The sequence below is a fragment of the Crinia signifera genome, chromosome 1 (assembly GCF_055691185.1).
Source record: "Crinia signifera chromosome 1, ASM5569118v1, whole genome shotgun sequence".
NCBI lineage: Eukaryota > Metazoa > Chordata > Amphibia > Anura > Myobatrachidae > Crinia > Crinia signifera.
The window spans coordinates 41,879,957-41,896,519 of record NC_139217.1 but is presented as its reverse complement, the minus strand read 5'-3'; the positions used below and the strand labels follow the sequence as shown (position 1 = coordinate 41,896,519).

Here is a 16,563-nt window from a genome sequence, read left to right as displayed (position 1 = left end):
ATATACTGTGTTCTACATACTGGCCAGATAAACTACGAATATATGCTGTGTTCTACATACTGATCAACTAAACTACGAATATATACTGTATTCTACATACTGACCAACTAAACTACGAATATATCCTGCATTCTACATACTGACCTACTAAACTACGAATATATGCTGTGTTCTACATACTGACCAACTAAACTACGAATATATACTGTGTTCTACATACTGACCAACTAAACTACGAATATATACTGTATTCTACATACTGATCAACTAAACTACGAATATATACTGTATTCTACATACTGACCAACTAAACTACGAATATATCCTGCATTCTACATACTGACCTACTAAACTACGAATATATGCTGTGTTCTACATACTGACCAACTAAACTACGAATATATGCTGTGTTCTACATACTGGCCAGCTAAACTACGAATATATACTGTGTTTTACGTGCTGAAGACTAAACTGCTTATTATATGATGTACTAACAGAAGACTAATAATCTGCATAGCACAGCATCATTGTATCCTGTATTCTGCAACCTGATGTACTGTAACACCGAATTATATGTTAAACAATGTATCAACTACACCATGTACTATACATCTTTATACTAAACAGCGAGTTCAGTCTGTATAACGTGGTATAACATTCAGGTTCATAGTATGGCAGTGTGAGAGTATAGGACACTCCTATTACCATCAGCATTAATATATCATTATTACATACCCCAATGGCTGCAGTTTGTGTTTCGGTATAATAATAATAATAATAATAATAATAATAATAATAATAATAATAATAATACATTATTATTATTATTAATATTATTATTATTATTATTATTATTATTATTATTATTATTATTTAGAATTGCGCTGTGCTACAGAGACCAGACGTAATATATCACCATATTTGCAGAAGGGACGTGCTGTTATTACAGGAGCACAGTGCTGAGTGCTGTTATTACAGTAGCACAGTGCTGAGTGCTGTTATTACAGGAGCACAGTGCTGAGTGCTGTAGTAAGCCGGCTGCATTGGGAGTTGAATATAATCAGTGAGTGACAGGCAGTGAGGGAGGATCTTTACAGGGCACTTGTAGTATAAGTGTCACGCTGTACAGGAGACAGCACTCCCAAATTATACACACCAACAACACAGTTCCCTCTACCCCAAATATTACTATAACATGCTATACACCCAGCTATCACTGTCCTGTATCTAAGGTGCAGAGCAATTTTACCACCCTGTACAGTCAGAAAACAGCTACAGTGCTGGCATCTCACTGCTCACCCTGCACTGTTACCACCCTGTACAGTCAGAGCACAGCTACAGTGCTGGCATCTCGTTGCTCACCCTGCACTGTTACCACCCTGTACAGTCAGAGCACAACTACAGTGCTGGCATCTCGCTGCACACCATGCACTGTTACCACCCTGTACAGTGAGAGCACAGCTCCAGTGCTGGCATTTCACTGCAGTGCACACCCTGCACTGTTACCACCCTGTACAGTCAGAGCACAGCTCCAGTGCTGGCATCTCACTGCTCACCCTGCACTGTTACCACCCTGTACAGATAGAGCACAGCTACAGTGCTGGCATCTCACTGCAGTGCACACCCTGCAATGTTACCACCCTGTACAGTCAGAGCACAGCTACAGTGCTGGCATCTCACTGCACACCCTGCAATGTTACCACCCTGTACAGTGACAGCACAGTCCCAGTGCTGGCATCTCACTTCACATCCTGCAATGTCACCACTCTGTACAGTGAGAGCACAGCTACAGTGTTGGCAATGCACTGCCTTCACAGACAGCTAATCACTGCACTGTTCCCACAGACAGCTAAATACTGTTCCCACAGACAGCTATACAATGCACTGCATCCACCGTCAGCCATCCAATGCACTGCACCCACATCCACACTGCACACACAGACAACTATATATTGCATATCCACAGAGTTATACACTGTACTGCACCCACATACAGCTATAAACTATGCTGACCATACAGACAGCTACATATAACATACCCACAGACAGGCATATGCTGCACTGCACCCACACTCAGCTATACACTGTGCTGCACCCACAGGCAGCTATACATTGCATATGCACATACCCACAGACAAATCATAGAATGCTATACAATGCACTGCACCCTAAGACAACTATACATTGCATACCCACAGGCATTTCAATGAATCCACAGGCAGCTATAGACTGCACTGCACCCACATAAAGGTATACACTGCACCCACATACAGCTATACACTGCACTGCACCCACAGAGAACTATACACTGCACTGCTCCCACATACAGCTATTCACTGCACTGCACCCACAGATAACTTTATACTGCACTGCACCCACAGACAGCTATACACTGCACTCCTCCCACAGTCAACTATACATTACATACCCACAGACAGCTATCTATACAACGTGCTGCACCCACAGAAAACTATACACCGCACTGCATCCACAGACAGCTATTGTATACACTGCACTGCACCCACAGACAGCTCTGCATTACAAACCCACATGGCACTGCAGCCACAGGCAGCTATACAGTGCATACCCACAGACAGATATACACTCCATTGCACCCACAGACAGCTAAACATTACATACCCACAGACAGCTATACACTGCACTGCACCCACAGGCATTCATGTACAGCACCCGCAGACCACCATATACTGCACTGCACCTACAGACAGCTATACATTGCACTGCATCTGCAGGCAACTATACACTACATTGTACTCACAGACAGCTACAATATACACTGCACTGCACCCACACAGCTATACATTGCATACCCACAGACAGCACTGCACCCAGAGTCAGGTATACACTTCACTGCACCGACAGACAGCTATACATTACATACCCATAGACAGCTAGCTATACAATACACTACACCCACAGACAGTTATGCACTGCACTGCACCCACAGACAGCTCTGCATTAGATACCCACAGACAGCTATACATGGCACTGCAGCCACAGGCAGCTATACAGTGCATACCCACAGACAGATATACACTGCATTGCACCCACAGACAGCTAAACATTACATACCCACAGACAGCTATACACTGTACTGCACCCACAGGCAGCAAAACACTGTACTGCACCCACAGACATTCATGCACAGCACCGCAGACCGCCATATACTGCACTGCAGCTGCAGACAGCTGTTCTTTGCACTGTACCCACAGACAGCTATACACTGCACTGCATCTGCAGGTAACTATACACTACATTGTACTCACAGACAGCTACAGTATACACTGCACTTCACCCACACAGCTATACATTGCATACCCACAGACAGCACTGCACCACAGATAGCTATACACTGTATACCCATAGATAATTATACACTGCACAGCACCCACAGACAGCTATACATTACATATCCACAGACAACTATAAACTGCACTGCATCCACAGACAGCAAAACACTGCACTGCACCCACAGACATTTATACACTGCACCCGCAATCAGCCATACACTGCATTGCACTTATAGACTGCTATACACTGTTCTGTACCCACAGACAGCTATACACTACATTGAACCCACCGACAGCTATAAACTGCACTGCATCCACAGACTGCCATATATTTCACTGCACCCACAGACAGTTATACACTGCACTGTACCTGCAGGCAGCTATACGCTACATTGTACTCACAGACAGCTATACACTGCACCCACATACAGCCATGCACTGCTCTCACAGCCTGTTATACACTACACTGTACTCACAGAGAGCTATACACTGCACTGCACCACATACACTGCACTGCACTGCACCTGCAGGTAGCTATACATTACAACATTGTACTTACAGACAGCTATACACTGCGCCTGCAGAGAGCTATACATTGCATACCCACAGACAGATCTGCACCACAGACAGCTATACACTGTATACCCACAGAAAGTTATACACTGCACAGCACCCACAATGTGTCTCTGACATATATACTAGAGGTACTCACAGAAGTATATATATATAATAACAGTGTGTCCCTGACTTATATACTAGTGGTACTCACATATGTTTATATATAATAACAACATGCCCCTGACATATATATATATATTAGAGGTACTCACAGATGTGTATATGTACACTCCTCACAGAATCAAGTGAAATAATTAGCTCCACCTGTGGATCTTTTAAAATGTGTCATTCTCTTCAAGCACTGCATTTTTCACCTGCTTCCTAGTACTTTCCACCAGCACTGCATTCTCTACCAGCTTCCTTGAATTCTCTCCAATAACTGCATTATCTACCAGCTTCCTTGAATTCTCTCCAAGCACTGCATTCTACACCAGCCTCCCAGTGCCTTCACCAGGACTGAATTATCCACCAGTTTTCCAGTACTTTCCCCCAGCACTGCTTTCTCCACCAGCTTCCCAGTACTTTCTCCAAGCACTGCATTCTCCACCAGGACTGAATTATCCACCAGTTTTCCAGTACTTTCCCCCAGCACTGCTTTCTCCACCAGCTTCCCAGTACTTTCTCCAAGCACTGCATTCTCCACCAGTTTCCCAGTAATCTCTACATGCAATGCTTCCTCCACCAGCCTCCCAGTGCCTTGCTCCAGCACTGCATTTCCCACCAGATTTTCAGTTCTTTTCCCATCACTGCATTCTACACAAGTATTGCATTCTTCAACAGCTTCCCAGTACTATCTGCAAGCACTGCATTCTCCACCAGCTTCCCCGAACTCTCTGTAAGCACTGCATTCTACACCAACTTCTCAATAGTTTCCACCAGCACTGCATTCTCTACCAGCTTCCTAGTACCCTCCCCAAGCAATGTATTCTTCACCAGCTGCCCAGTACTTTCTCCCAGCAATGTACTTATCACCAGCTTCCCAGTACTTTCTCCCAGCACTGCATTCTGAGTCCTGTTGGAGAAAGTGCGCTATATAAATAAATCTTACTTACTTTCATTCTCCACCAGCTTCCCAGTATTCTCTACAAGCACTGCATTCTCCACCAGCTCCCCAGTACTTTCTCCATGTATTGCATCCTTCACCAGCTTCCCAGTACTCTCTGCAAGCACTGCATTCTCCACCATCTTCCTAGTATTTTCTCAAAAGCACTGTATTCCCTACTAGCCTCCCCATACCCTCCATCAGCTCCTCAGTACTCTTTCCAAGTATTGCCTTCTCCACCAGCTTTCCAGTACTTTCCCACAGTACTGCATTCTCCACCAACTTCTACAGTAATTTCCACAAGCACTGCGTTCTCCACCAGCTTCCCAGCACTCTCTCCAAGCATGGCATTATCCACCAACCTCTCTGAATTATCTCCAAACACTACACTACATTCTCCACCACTCTCCCAGTACCCTTCCCAGCACTAAATTATCCACCAGCTTTCCTGTACTTTCCCCAGCACTGAATTCTAGTCCAGCTACCCAATATTTTCTCCAAGCACTGCATTCTACACCAACGTCTCAATAATTACCACCAGCACTGTATTCTACACCAGCTTCCTATGACTTTCTAAAAGCACTACTTTCTCCAACAGCCTTCCAGGACCCTGCCATAGCACTGCATTTTCCACCAGCTTCACAGTACTTTCCCCCAGCACTGCATTCTCTACCAGCTTCCCAGCATCCTCCCCAAGCAATGTATTCTTCACCAGCTGCCCAGTACTTTCCCCCAGCACAGCATTCTCCACTAGCTTCCAAGTACTTTCTACAAGCACTGCATTCTCCAGCAGCTCCCAGTACTCTCTTCAAACATGGCATTCTCCACCAACTTCCCAATACTTTTCACCAGCACTGCTTTCTCCACCAGCCTCCTAGTACCATGCCCCAGCACTGCTTTTTCCACCAGATTTTCAGTATTACCCCATGATCTTCCCAGTACTCTTTCCAATCAATACATTCTCCACTAACTTCCCAGTACTCTCTCCATGTACTGCATTATTCACTAGCTTCCTAGTACTCTCTGCAAACACTGCATTCTCCACCATCTTCTGAGTACCTTCCACCAGCACTGCATTCTCTACCAGCTTCCCAGTCCTCCCCCCAAGCACTGCATTCCCCACCAGCTTCCCAGTACTCTTTTCAAGCACTACATTCTCAACCAGCTTCAGAGTACTTTGTCCAAGCACTGCACTCTCCACCAGCTTCCCAGTACTCTCTCCAAGCATTGCATTCTCCACCAGCTTCCCAGTACTTTCCATCAGTACTGCATGCTCTACCAACTTCCCAGTACTTTTCCCAGCACTGTATTCTCCACCGGCTTCCCAGTACTTTCTCAAAGCAATGCATTCTGTACCAGATTCCCAGCACTCTCTTCACGCACTGCATTCTCCACCAACTTTTTAATACTTTCCACTAGCACTGCATTCTCCACCAACTTTTCAATACCTTGCCCCCCCCCGCACTGCATTCTCCACCAGCTTCCCAGTACTTTCCCCCAGCACTGCATTCCTCCACCAGCTTACCAGTGCTTTTTCAAAGCACTGCATTCTACACCAACGTCTCAGTGGTTTCCATCAGCACTGCATTCTCCACCAGCTTCTACAGTACTGTCCCCCAGCACTGCATTCTCCACCAGCTTCCCTGTACTTTTCCCAGCACTGATTCTGTACCAACTTCCAAGTGAGCTGAAGAGATGCCATCTATTATGTAAGAACATTCTTTGCCTTCCAGCCTAAGTGACCAGTGTATATAACCCCAGTATCGCAACTATCCCTGTGTCAGGCCACTGCCAGTATGATATAACTAGGTATCCTTGCTGCTGGCTCAGTCTAGGGTACTATCATCCTCCTGGGATAGATAGATAGATAGATAGATAGATAGATAGATAGATAGATAGATAGCAGCAGCAGTAGGCAGCATCAGTGCTGTAGCCAGGAGGGAAAAGGGACCAGTCTGAGACAGAAGAATCAGTTCCCCACTGGGACAATGCTGCCCTATGATGATCTGGCTGTATGCAGAGAAAGCCAACAGGGGATTTGCATTTAGAGCCCAATAATGAGGAGGGGGAAGTCAGCCTCTTGCACACAGGGATTACCATGTACCTGCCATCGGGCACCCTAATACCCGCTCTGTGTCCTGCCCTGGTCTCATCCTTCCTGTCACTGCTGCTGCCATGGTAGAGGTTATAACAACAGGAGTGCAGCATTAGCATCATCATCAACAACAACAACAACAACAACAACAACAACAAAACATCAACATAATAATAATATAAATAATAAAAATAATGATAATATTAACTAATATGTTGCAGGCTCCATCAGAGCCGGATTAAGCCTTTGGGGGGGCCCGGGGCACTTTAGAAAGGGGGGGGGGGGCCTCCTACTTGTCATTACTAGCCACAAACTGCATGGGAGAATATTACACTGTCAAAACACAGAGTAAAAGCAGTATAAACTTGGTCAATGGTCAACTGCAGGGGGAAGGGATTAATATAAACATAAATATATATATATATATATATATATATATAAAATACCACATGAAAAGCCTGTATTTGTCCCTCTGTACGTTACTCTTTAGGAGCACTGACAAGCTCAGTGCTGCCTCTGATTAAAAACCCTCCCATGACAAGGCAGCTGCTGCTGCTATCCTTCATGGGCCTGAGAAGCATATGATGAGCTCCACCAAGCAGAGCTCAGCACAAGCCTCTCAGCCTCTGACCTCTTGTGCAAAGTCTTATGGGACTTAGTCACCTCCCAGTAATGCACTGCACACTTGTGCAGTCAGTGTGCCTTGACTCCCGATGCTCAGCACCATTAATCATTGTCACATTGGCAGATAGGTGAAGCTGCAGCACTACCCCACTCCCATGCACAGACGTTTTAGCTAAAAAAAATACATGCCAACCACAAGGGGCCCCTAGATAGAGTGTGGGGGGGGGGGGGGGCAGGGGTACTGCCCCCCTGTGCCCCCATTATAAACTGGCCCTGGGCTGTAATGCACAGAGTATGTGGCAGGCTCCTTCCCCCTGTCACACAGGTAATGCACAGAGTACAGTATGTGGCAGGCTCCTTCTCCCCTGTCACACAGGTAATGCTGTAATGCACAGAGTATGTGGCAGGCTCCTTCCCACTGTAACACAGGTAATGCTGTAATGCAGAGTATGTGGCAGGCTCCTTCCCCCCTGTCACACAGGTAATGCACAGAGTATGTGGAAGGCTCCTTCCCCCCTATCACACAGGTAATTCTGTAATGCACAGAGTATGTGGCAGGCTCCTTCCCCCTGTCACACAGGTAATGCACAGCGTATGTGGCAGGCTCCTTCCCCCCTATCACACAGGTAATGCTGTAATGCACAGAGTATGTGGCAGGCTCCTTCCCCCGTCACACAGGTAATGCACAGAGTATGTGGCAGGCTCCTTCCCCCCTGTCACACAGGTAATGCACAGAGTATGTGGCAGGCTCCTTCCCCCCTGTCACACAGGTAATGCACAGAGTATGTGGCAGGCTCCTTCCCCCTGTCACACAGGTAATGCACAGCGTATGTGGCAGGCTCCTTCCCCCCTATCACACAGGTAATGCTGTAATGCACAGAGTATGTGGCAGGCTCCTTCCCCCGTCACACAGGTAATGCACAGAGTATGTGGCAGGCTCCTTCCCCCCTGTCACACAGGTAATGCACAGAGTATGTGGCAGGCTCCTTCCCCCCTGTCACACAGGTAATGCACAGAGTATGTGGAAGGCTCCTTCCCTCCTATCACACAGGTAATGCTGTAATGCACAGAGTATGTGGCAGGCTCCTTCCCCCTGTCACACAGGTAATGCACAGAGTATGTGGCAGGCTCCTTCCCCTGTAACACAGGTAATGCACAGAGTATGTGGCAGGCTCCTTCCCCCTGTCACACAGGTAATGCACAGAGTATGTGGCAGGCTCCTTCCCCCCTGTCACACAGGTAATGCTGTAATGCACTGAGTATGTGGAAGGCTCCTTCCCCCCTGTCACACAGGTAATGCACAGAGTATGTGGAAGGCTCTTTCCCCCCTGTCACACAGGTAATGCACAGAGTATGTGGCAGGCTCCTTCCCCCCTGTCACACAGGTAATGCACAGAGTATGTGGCAGGCTCCTTCCCCCCTGTCACACAGGTAAAGCACAGAGTATGTGGCAGGCTCCTTCCCCCCTGTCACACAGGTAATGCACAGAGTATGTGGAAGGCTCCACCAGGCTCCTGTCACACAGGTAATGCCATAATTCACAGAGTTTGTGGCAGGCTCCTTCCCCCCTATCACACAGGTAATGCTGTAAGGCACAGAGTATGTGGCAGGCTCCTTCCCCCTGTCACACAGGTAATGCTGCAATGTACAGAGTATGTGGCAGGCTCCTTCCTCCTGTCACGCAGGTAATACTGTAATATACAGGGATATATGTGGTATATAGTATCAATCAGATCAGTGCATATAGAGATATAGTGGTACTGTATATATTATCAGACCAGTAATATACAGGAATATATGTGGTATAGATGTATTATCAGATCAGTGCATATAGGGATATATGTGGATTATATTACTGGATCAGTGTATATATACAGATATGCAGTATGTGGGGGATATTTTTAGATCAGTGTATATATGTAGAATATATCTATATGTAGGTCAGTGTATATAAGAATATATGTGGTATATAATTGTTAGAAGGTCAGTGTACAGGGGCGTAACTAGACATTCGTAGGCCCCATAGCAAAAGTTAGTAAGGGCCCCCTATTTAGCAACTGATAGTAATAAATGTATATAGCACATATAACTTAGACTTTTAAGATGGGCCCCTTCAGCTCTGGGCCCCATAGCAACTGCACCCCTTGCACCTATGGTAGTTACACCCTTGTCAGTGTATATAGGGATATACGTGGTATATAATTGTTAGTAGGTCAGTATGTATAGTGATATATGTGGCATATAATTGTTAGTAGGTGAGTGTATATAGTGATATATGTGGTATATAATTGTTAGTAGGTGAGTGTATATAGTGATATATGTGGTATATAATTGTTAGTAGGTGAGTGTATATAGTGATATATGTGTCATATAATTGTTAGTAGGTGAGTGTATATAGTGATATATGTGGTATATAATTGTTAGAAGGTGAGTGTATATAGTGATATATGTGTCATATAATTGTTAGAAGGTCAGTGTATATAGTGATATATGTGGTATATTATTGTTAGTAGGTCAGTGTATATAGTGATATATGTGGCACATAATTGTTAGTAGGTGAGTGTATATAGTGATATATGTGGTATATAATTGTTAGTAGGTGAGTGTATATAGTGATATATGTGGTATATAATTGTTAGTAGGTGAGTTTATATAGTGATATATGTGGTATATAATTGTTAGAAGGTCAGTGTATATAGGGATATATGTGGCATATAATTGTTAGTAGGTCAGTGTATATAGGGATATATGTGGTATATATTTGTTAGTAGGTTAGTGTTTATAGGGATATATGTGGTATATTATTGTTAGTAGGTCAGTGTATATAGGGATATATGTGGTATATTATTGTCAGTAGGTCAGTGCATATAGTGATATATGTGGTATATAATTGTTAGAAGGTCAGTGTATATAGGGAAATATGTGGTATATAATTGTTAGTAGTATTGTTAGTATAGGGATATACAGTATGTGGTATATAATTTTTAGAAGGTCAGTGTATAAAGGGATATATGTGTTATATAATTGTTAGTAGGTCAGTGTATAAAGGGATATATGTGGCATATAATTGTTAGTAGGACAGTATATATATGGATATATGTGACATAATTGTTAGTAGGTCAGTGTATAAAGGGATATATGTGGTATATATTTGTTAGTAGGTCAGTATATATATGGATATGTGTGACATAATTGTTGGTAGGTCAGTGTATAAAGGGATATATGTGTTATATAATTGTTAGTAGGTCGGTATATATAGGGATATATGTGTTATATACTTGTTAGTAGGTCAGTGTATATAGGCATATATATGGCACATAATTGTTAGTGGGTCAGTATAAATATATAGGGATATATGTGACATATAATTGTTAGTAGGTCAGTATATATAGGGATACATGTGGTATATTATTGTTAGTAGGTCTGTGTATATAGGGATATATGTGATATATTATTGTTAGCAGGTAAGTATATATATATATATATATATACATATATATATATATATATATATATATATATAGGGATATATGTGACATATAATTGTTAGTAGGTCAGTGTATATAGGGATATATGTGGTATATTATTATTAGTAGGTCAGTGTATATAGTTATTGTTAGTAGGTAGGTGAATGTAGGGATATATGTGGTAAATTATTGTTAGTAGGTCAGTGTATATAGGGATATATGTGGTATATTATTGTTAGTAGGTCAGTGTATATAGGGATATATGTGGTATATTATTGTTAGTAGGTAGGTGAATGTAGGGATATATGTGGTATATTATTGTTAGTAGGTCAGTGTATATAGGGATATATGTGGCATGTGATTGGTAGCAGGTCAGTGTACATAGGGTTATATGTGGTATATTATTGTTAGTAGGTCTGTGTATATAGGGATATATGTGGTATATTATTGTTAGTAGGTAGGTGAATGTAGGGATATATGTGGTATATTATTGTTAGTAGGTAGGGGAATGTAGGGATATATGTGGTATATTATTGTTAGTAGGTCAGTGTATATAGGGATATATGTGGTAAATTATTGTTAGTTGGTCAGTGTATATAGGGATATATGTGGTATATTATTGTTAGTAGGTAGGTGAATGTAGGGATATATGTGGTATATTATTGTTAGTAGGTCAGTGTATATAGTGATATATGTGGCATATAATTATAATCATGTCAGTAGATATAGGAATATATGTGGCATATAATTGATATTATGTCAGTATATATAGTGTTACTGTATATGAGGTATATATCATTTGTATGTCAAGTTTTAAGGCTATCCCTGCATGTGCACAGATCATATGATCAAACTGACAGAAGCACTAATTAAGTCACCTGTGCTTAAGGACATATATCCTTAAACACAGGACTGTTGGGCTGCCTCCAGGACAGAGTTATGGAAATATTGTACATTTACTGTGTAAGTATATAACAATTACATCAGTTTCAGCATAGTGGCAGGATGTAAAAAAGTATATTTAACCCTTTGAGTGAGTGCCAACATCTCTGTGAGCGATGTGCAAAATATCCACTAAAAAGACCAGCGCCGCTCACATTTGTTATATCAATTCAAATAAAAACAAATAAAAAATATGTAAAAAAAAATATTATATTCCCTATATAAGGTAACATTACAGGTCTTATGATGAATAAAAATGTTTGCTTGGCAATTTTCACACCCATTTTGACAAATTCACTGTGTACTCAAAGGGTTAATATGTCAGTTTAAATGTATGTACTGAAACCATTTTATTATAATATTGATTACAGAATATGAAGAATGCAGAATGTAATTGTTTTATTACTCCCAATTATGAATAACATCAGTGTATGTATGTATGTATGTATGTATGTATGTATGTATGTACGTATGTATGTAGTATGCCCTTAATAATAATAATAATAATAATAATAATAATAATAATAATAATAATAATAATGCTTTATTAATATAACATGTATTCCGGTGGTTCTCCTGCAGAGTCCTCATAGAATCCTAACAGGTCATGTTTTCCAGGTCACCTGAGGATTTTTATAATATGACAGTTGCTGATACACAGTGTTCCTGCCGGGTTGTCCAGGAAAACGTGACCTATTAATCATCCTTAAAGGACCGAGTTTGGGAACCGCTGATGTATTCAATCATCTACCCCGTGTATTACACTTTAAATAATGACTTCAGTGTAATCTCCTGTGTTGTGCTATTTAAATAATCACGAGTGTAAGATCTGTGACTAATAATTATATTAGTGTAAGGACTGTACAACGATATAAACAAAGACTGTAATATATATTAGTGTAAGGACTGTACAATTATATATATATATATAAAATATATCTCGGTGTAAGGACTGTAGCTAATAATTACATCAGTGCAAGGACTGTATCTAATAATTATATCAGTGTAAGGACTGTAGCTAATAATTATATCAGTGCTGGGTCTGTAGAATGATATCAACGTAAAGACTGTAATATATCTCGTTGTAAGGACTGTAGCTAATAATTACATCAGTGCAGGGACTGTATCTAATAATTATATCAGTGTAAGGACTGTAGCTAATAATTGTAAATTGATATCAACGTAAAGACTGTAATATATCTCGGTGTAAGGACTGTAGCTAATAATCACATCAGTGTAAGGACTGTAGCTATTAATCACATCAGTGTAAGGACTGTAGCTAATAATTATATCAGTGCTGGGACTGTATCTAATAATTATAACAGTGCAGGGACTGTACAATGATATCAACGTAAAGACTAATATATCTCGGTGTAAGGACTGTAGCTAATAATTATAACAGTGCTGGGACTGTACAATGATATCAATGTAAATACTGTAATATATCTCGGTGTAAGGATTGTAGCCAATCATTACATCAGTGCTGGGACTGCAGCTAATAATTATATCAGTGCATGGACTGCAGCTAATAATTATATCAGTGCAGGGACTGCAGCCAATAATTGTATCACTGAAGGAACTGCAGTAAATAAATATAGTTTAAATACTGTAATATATATATATATATATATATATATATATATATATATATATATCTCGGTGTAAGGACTGCAACTAAAAATTATATCAGTGTACAGAACAGTAACAGATAATGACCTAACAGAGTAAATAATGCAGCTCATGTGTATCTGTGTAAGGACTGTAATAATAATATAATAATAAAAATAATAGTTATATGAGTAATGTAACTGATATATGTAGTATAAACACTGTAACAATGAAATCAGTGAGACTAATATAAACAGGTGCAAAGACTGTAATTGATGTTTATATCGGTGTGACTATAATATATATTGTTTTAAGGATAGTCATTAATAATGATATCAGTTTAAGGACTGTAACTAATAATTAAATTTATATACGGACTGTAACTAATAATAACAACAACGGTGTAATGACTGTAATTATGAATTATATTAGTGCAAGGACAGGTAATAATAATTAGAACAGAGTAAGGACTGTCGTTTTTAATGATATCAGAGTAAATAAGAGAACGGTAAATAAAAATGAAATGAATATACGGACTTTAATGATTAATTATATCAGTGCAAGGTCTGTAATGATTAATTATATCAGTGCAAGGACTGTAACTAGGAATTAGTAGTGCAAGGACTTTTACTAATAAAGATCTCGGTGCAAGGACTGTAACTAATAATTATATGAGCGTAATGACATTTAATATTGGTACAACGTAAAGGACGGTAACTAATAATGATATCAATGTTGAACTAATATTAACAGATCAAAAGTAATGTAACTACTGTATATCGGTGTCTGAACTAAACGAACAATTGTATGTAACACACACACACACACACACACACACAATTATTTCAGTGTAAAGACTGTTACTAATAATGACATCAAAGTAATGTAATTTATACATATCAGTGCGATTATTGTAATTAATAAAAATATCAGTGTGATAGATGTATCGGTTTTAATGAATGTAAACAATAATGGCATCGATGTAATTAAGGCAACGGATAAATATCGATTTTTTTATCTAATATATATCAGTGTGAGGGCTGTAATAATCAGTGTATCAGTGTAAGTATTGTCACTAATGATTATAGTACTAGAACTCATTAAGATTGGTGTACTTAATGTAATAGTTATATGTATGTGTGTGTGTGTGTTGTGTGTGTGTGTGTGTGTGTGTGTGTGTGTAAGGGCTGTAATAATCAGTGTATCAGTGTAAGTATTGTCACTAATGATTATAGTACTAGAACTCATTAAGATCGGTGTACTTAATGTAATAGTTATATGTATGTGTGTGTGTGTTGTGTGTGTGTGTAAGGGCTGTAATAATCAGTGTAGCAGTGTAAGTATTGTTACGAATGATTATATCAGTGTTATAGTACTATATATATATATATATATATATATATATATATATATATATATATATATATATATCAGTGTGAGGGCTGTAATGTATAATTCTATAAGTGTACTAAGGCATGTCATGAATAATTCTAGCAGTGTGGATCTCCCTGTACAGGCTCCATAACTACAGTATGTCAGTATACATGTGCAGGTAGTGAGAATGTCAGTGCATGTGTAGTATGTACTTAGTATGACAGTTCCTATGTGTAGCATGACAGTAGCATGTCAGGGTGAGCCAGGTAAGACATGCACATGGGTGACACAGGGTGCAGAGATACAATGCCACCCACCCACCCACCCACCCCAATTACCTTGGAATCTGTGCCCGAAGAACCTGTTCCGCAGCACCCAGGGGTAGAAGGTGAGGGGGTCTCTGTGTTGGGATCCGAAGAAGGAGTGCGGGTGCTGGAGATGGGGCGCCCCCAGCTGGTGGGGGTGCACAGCCAGGGAGGGGTGGCTGACTGCCTCTGGGAACACCAGCTCCGGATTATTGTACAGGGACCTCCCGGCCGGGCTGGAGAAGCCATTGGCAAAGGCTTCTGCAGCAGTGGAGCTGGGGTAACTGAGGGCAGTGGGCCTGAGGGGCTCCTCTGAGGGCAAGTGGTTGTCCTTGGCCACTAAGGACTCAATGGTGAAGCAGCGTTTCCCTGCAGGCTGGAACATGGTGCATGTAGCCCGGGCTCCTGGAGAGGGTCTTCTGCTCAGCCGATGCCCCCCACCCCCCTCCAACAGCAGGCAGGGGGAGAGGTCAGTGCTGTGTCCGCTGGTGAGTGCCGGCTCCTGGCTCCATGCACACTTGTGCCCACACAGGTGTCCGGCAGGTGGGCAGAGACTGGTACCTGGCCAGGAGGAAGAGGGATCCAGCTCACCTGCACTCAGGCTGGGCAGGGAACTAGCTGAGAGATCACCCCCAGCACCACTAACTGCTCTGAGCTGGGGAGGAGGGCTGCAGGGCTCTGCCCATCCTCCACCCGCCTCCTATTAACCCCTCTGCCTCCTGACAGTCCCTGCACCAGATTTAGCACACATGTGCCATGTGCCCTGTGCCCCTGACTCTCACCCTGCGCCCCCCGAAATATACTCACACAGGGGTACAGGACCTGCACCCCCTAATTATACTCACACAGGGGTACAGGACCTGCGCCCCCCTAATTATACTCACACAGAAGCACAGGACCTGCACCCCCTAATTATACTCACACAGAAGCACAGGACCTGCGCCCCCTAATTATACTCACACAGAAGCACAGGACCTGCGCCCCCTAATTATACGCACACAGAAGCACAGGACCTGCACCCCCTAATTAATACTCACACAGAAGCACAGGACCTGCACCCCCTAAATAATACTCACACAGGGGTACAGGACCTGCGCCCCCCTAAATATACTCGCACAGGACCTGCACCCCTAATTAATACTCACACAGGGGAACAGGACCTGCACCCCGTAATTAT

The 16,563-nt window shown here is 41.9% G+C and overlaps 1 protein-coding gene across 1 annotated transcript in view; it reads right to left on the bottom strand.

Moving 5' to 3' along the window:
• EMX1 (empty spiracles homeobox 1) overlaps window positions 1-16,027 on the bottom strand; it is a 49,422-nt gene extending 33,395 nt beyond the window's left edge. The window contains exon 1 of the mRNA XM_083155757.1: window positions 15,420-16,027. Within this exon, the coding sequence (XP_083011883.1) occupies window positions 15,420-15,771 (352 nt within the window). The 5' untranslated portion in view covers window positions 15,772-16,027. The remainder of the gene's footprint in view (window positions 1-15,419) is intronic.
• Between the last annotated feature and the right edge of the window lie 536 nt (window positions 16,028-16,563).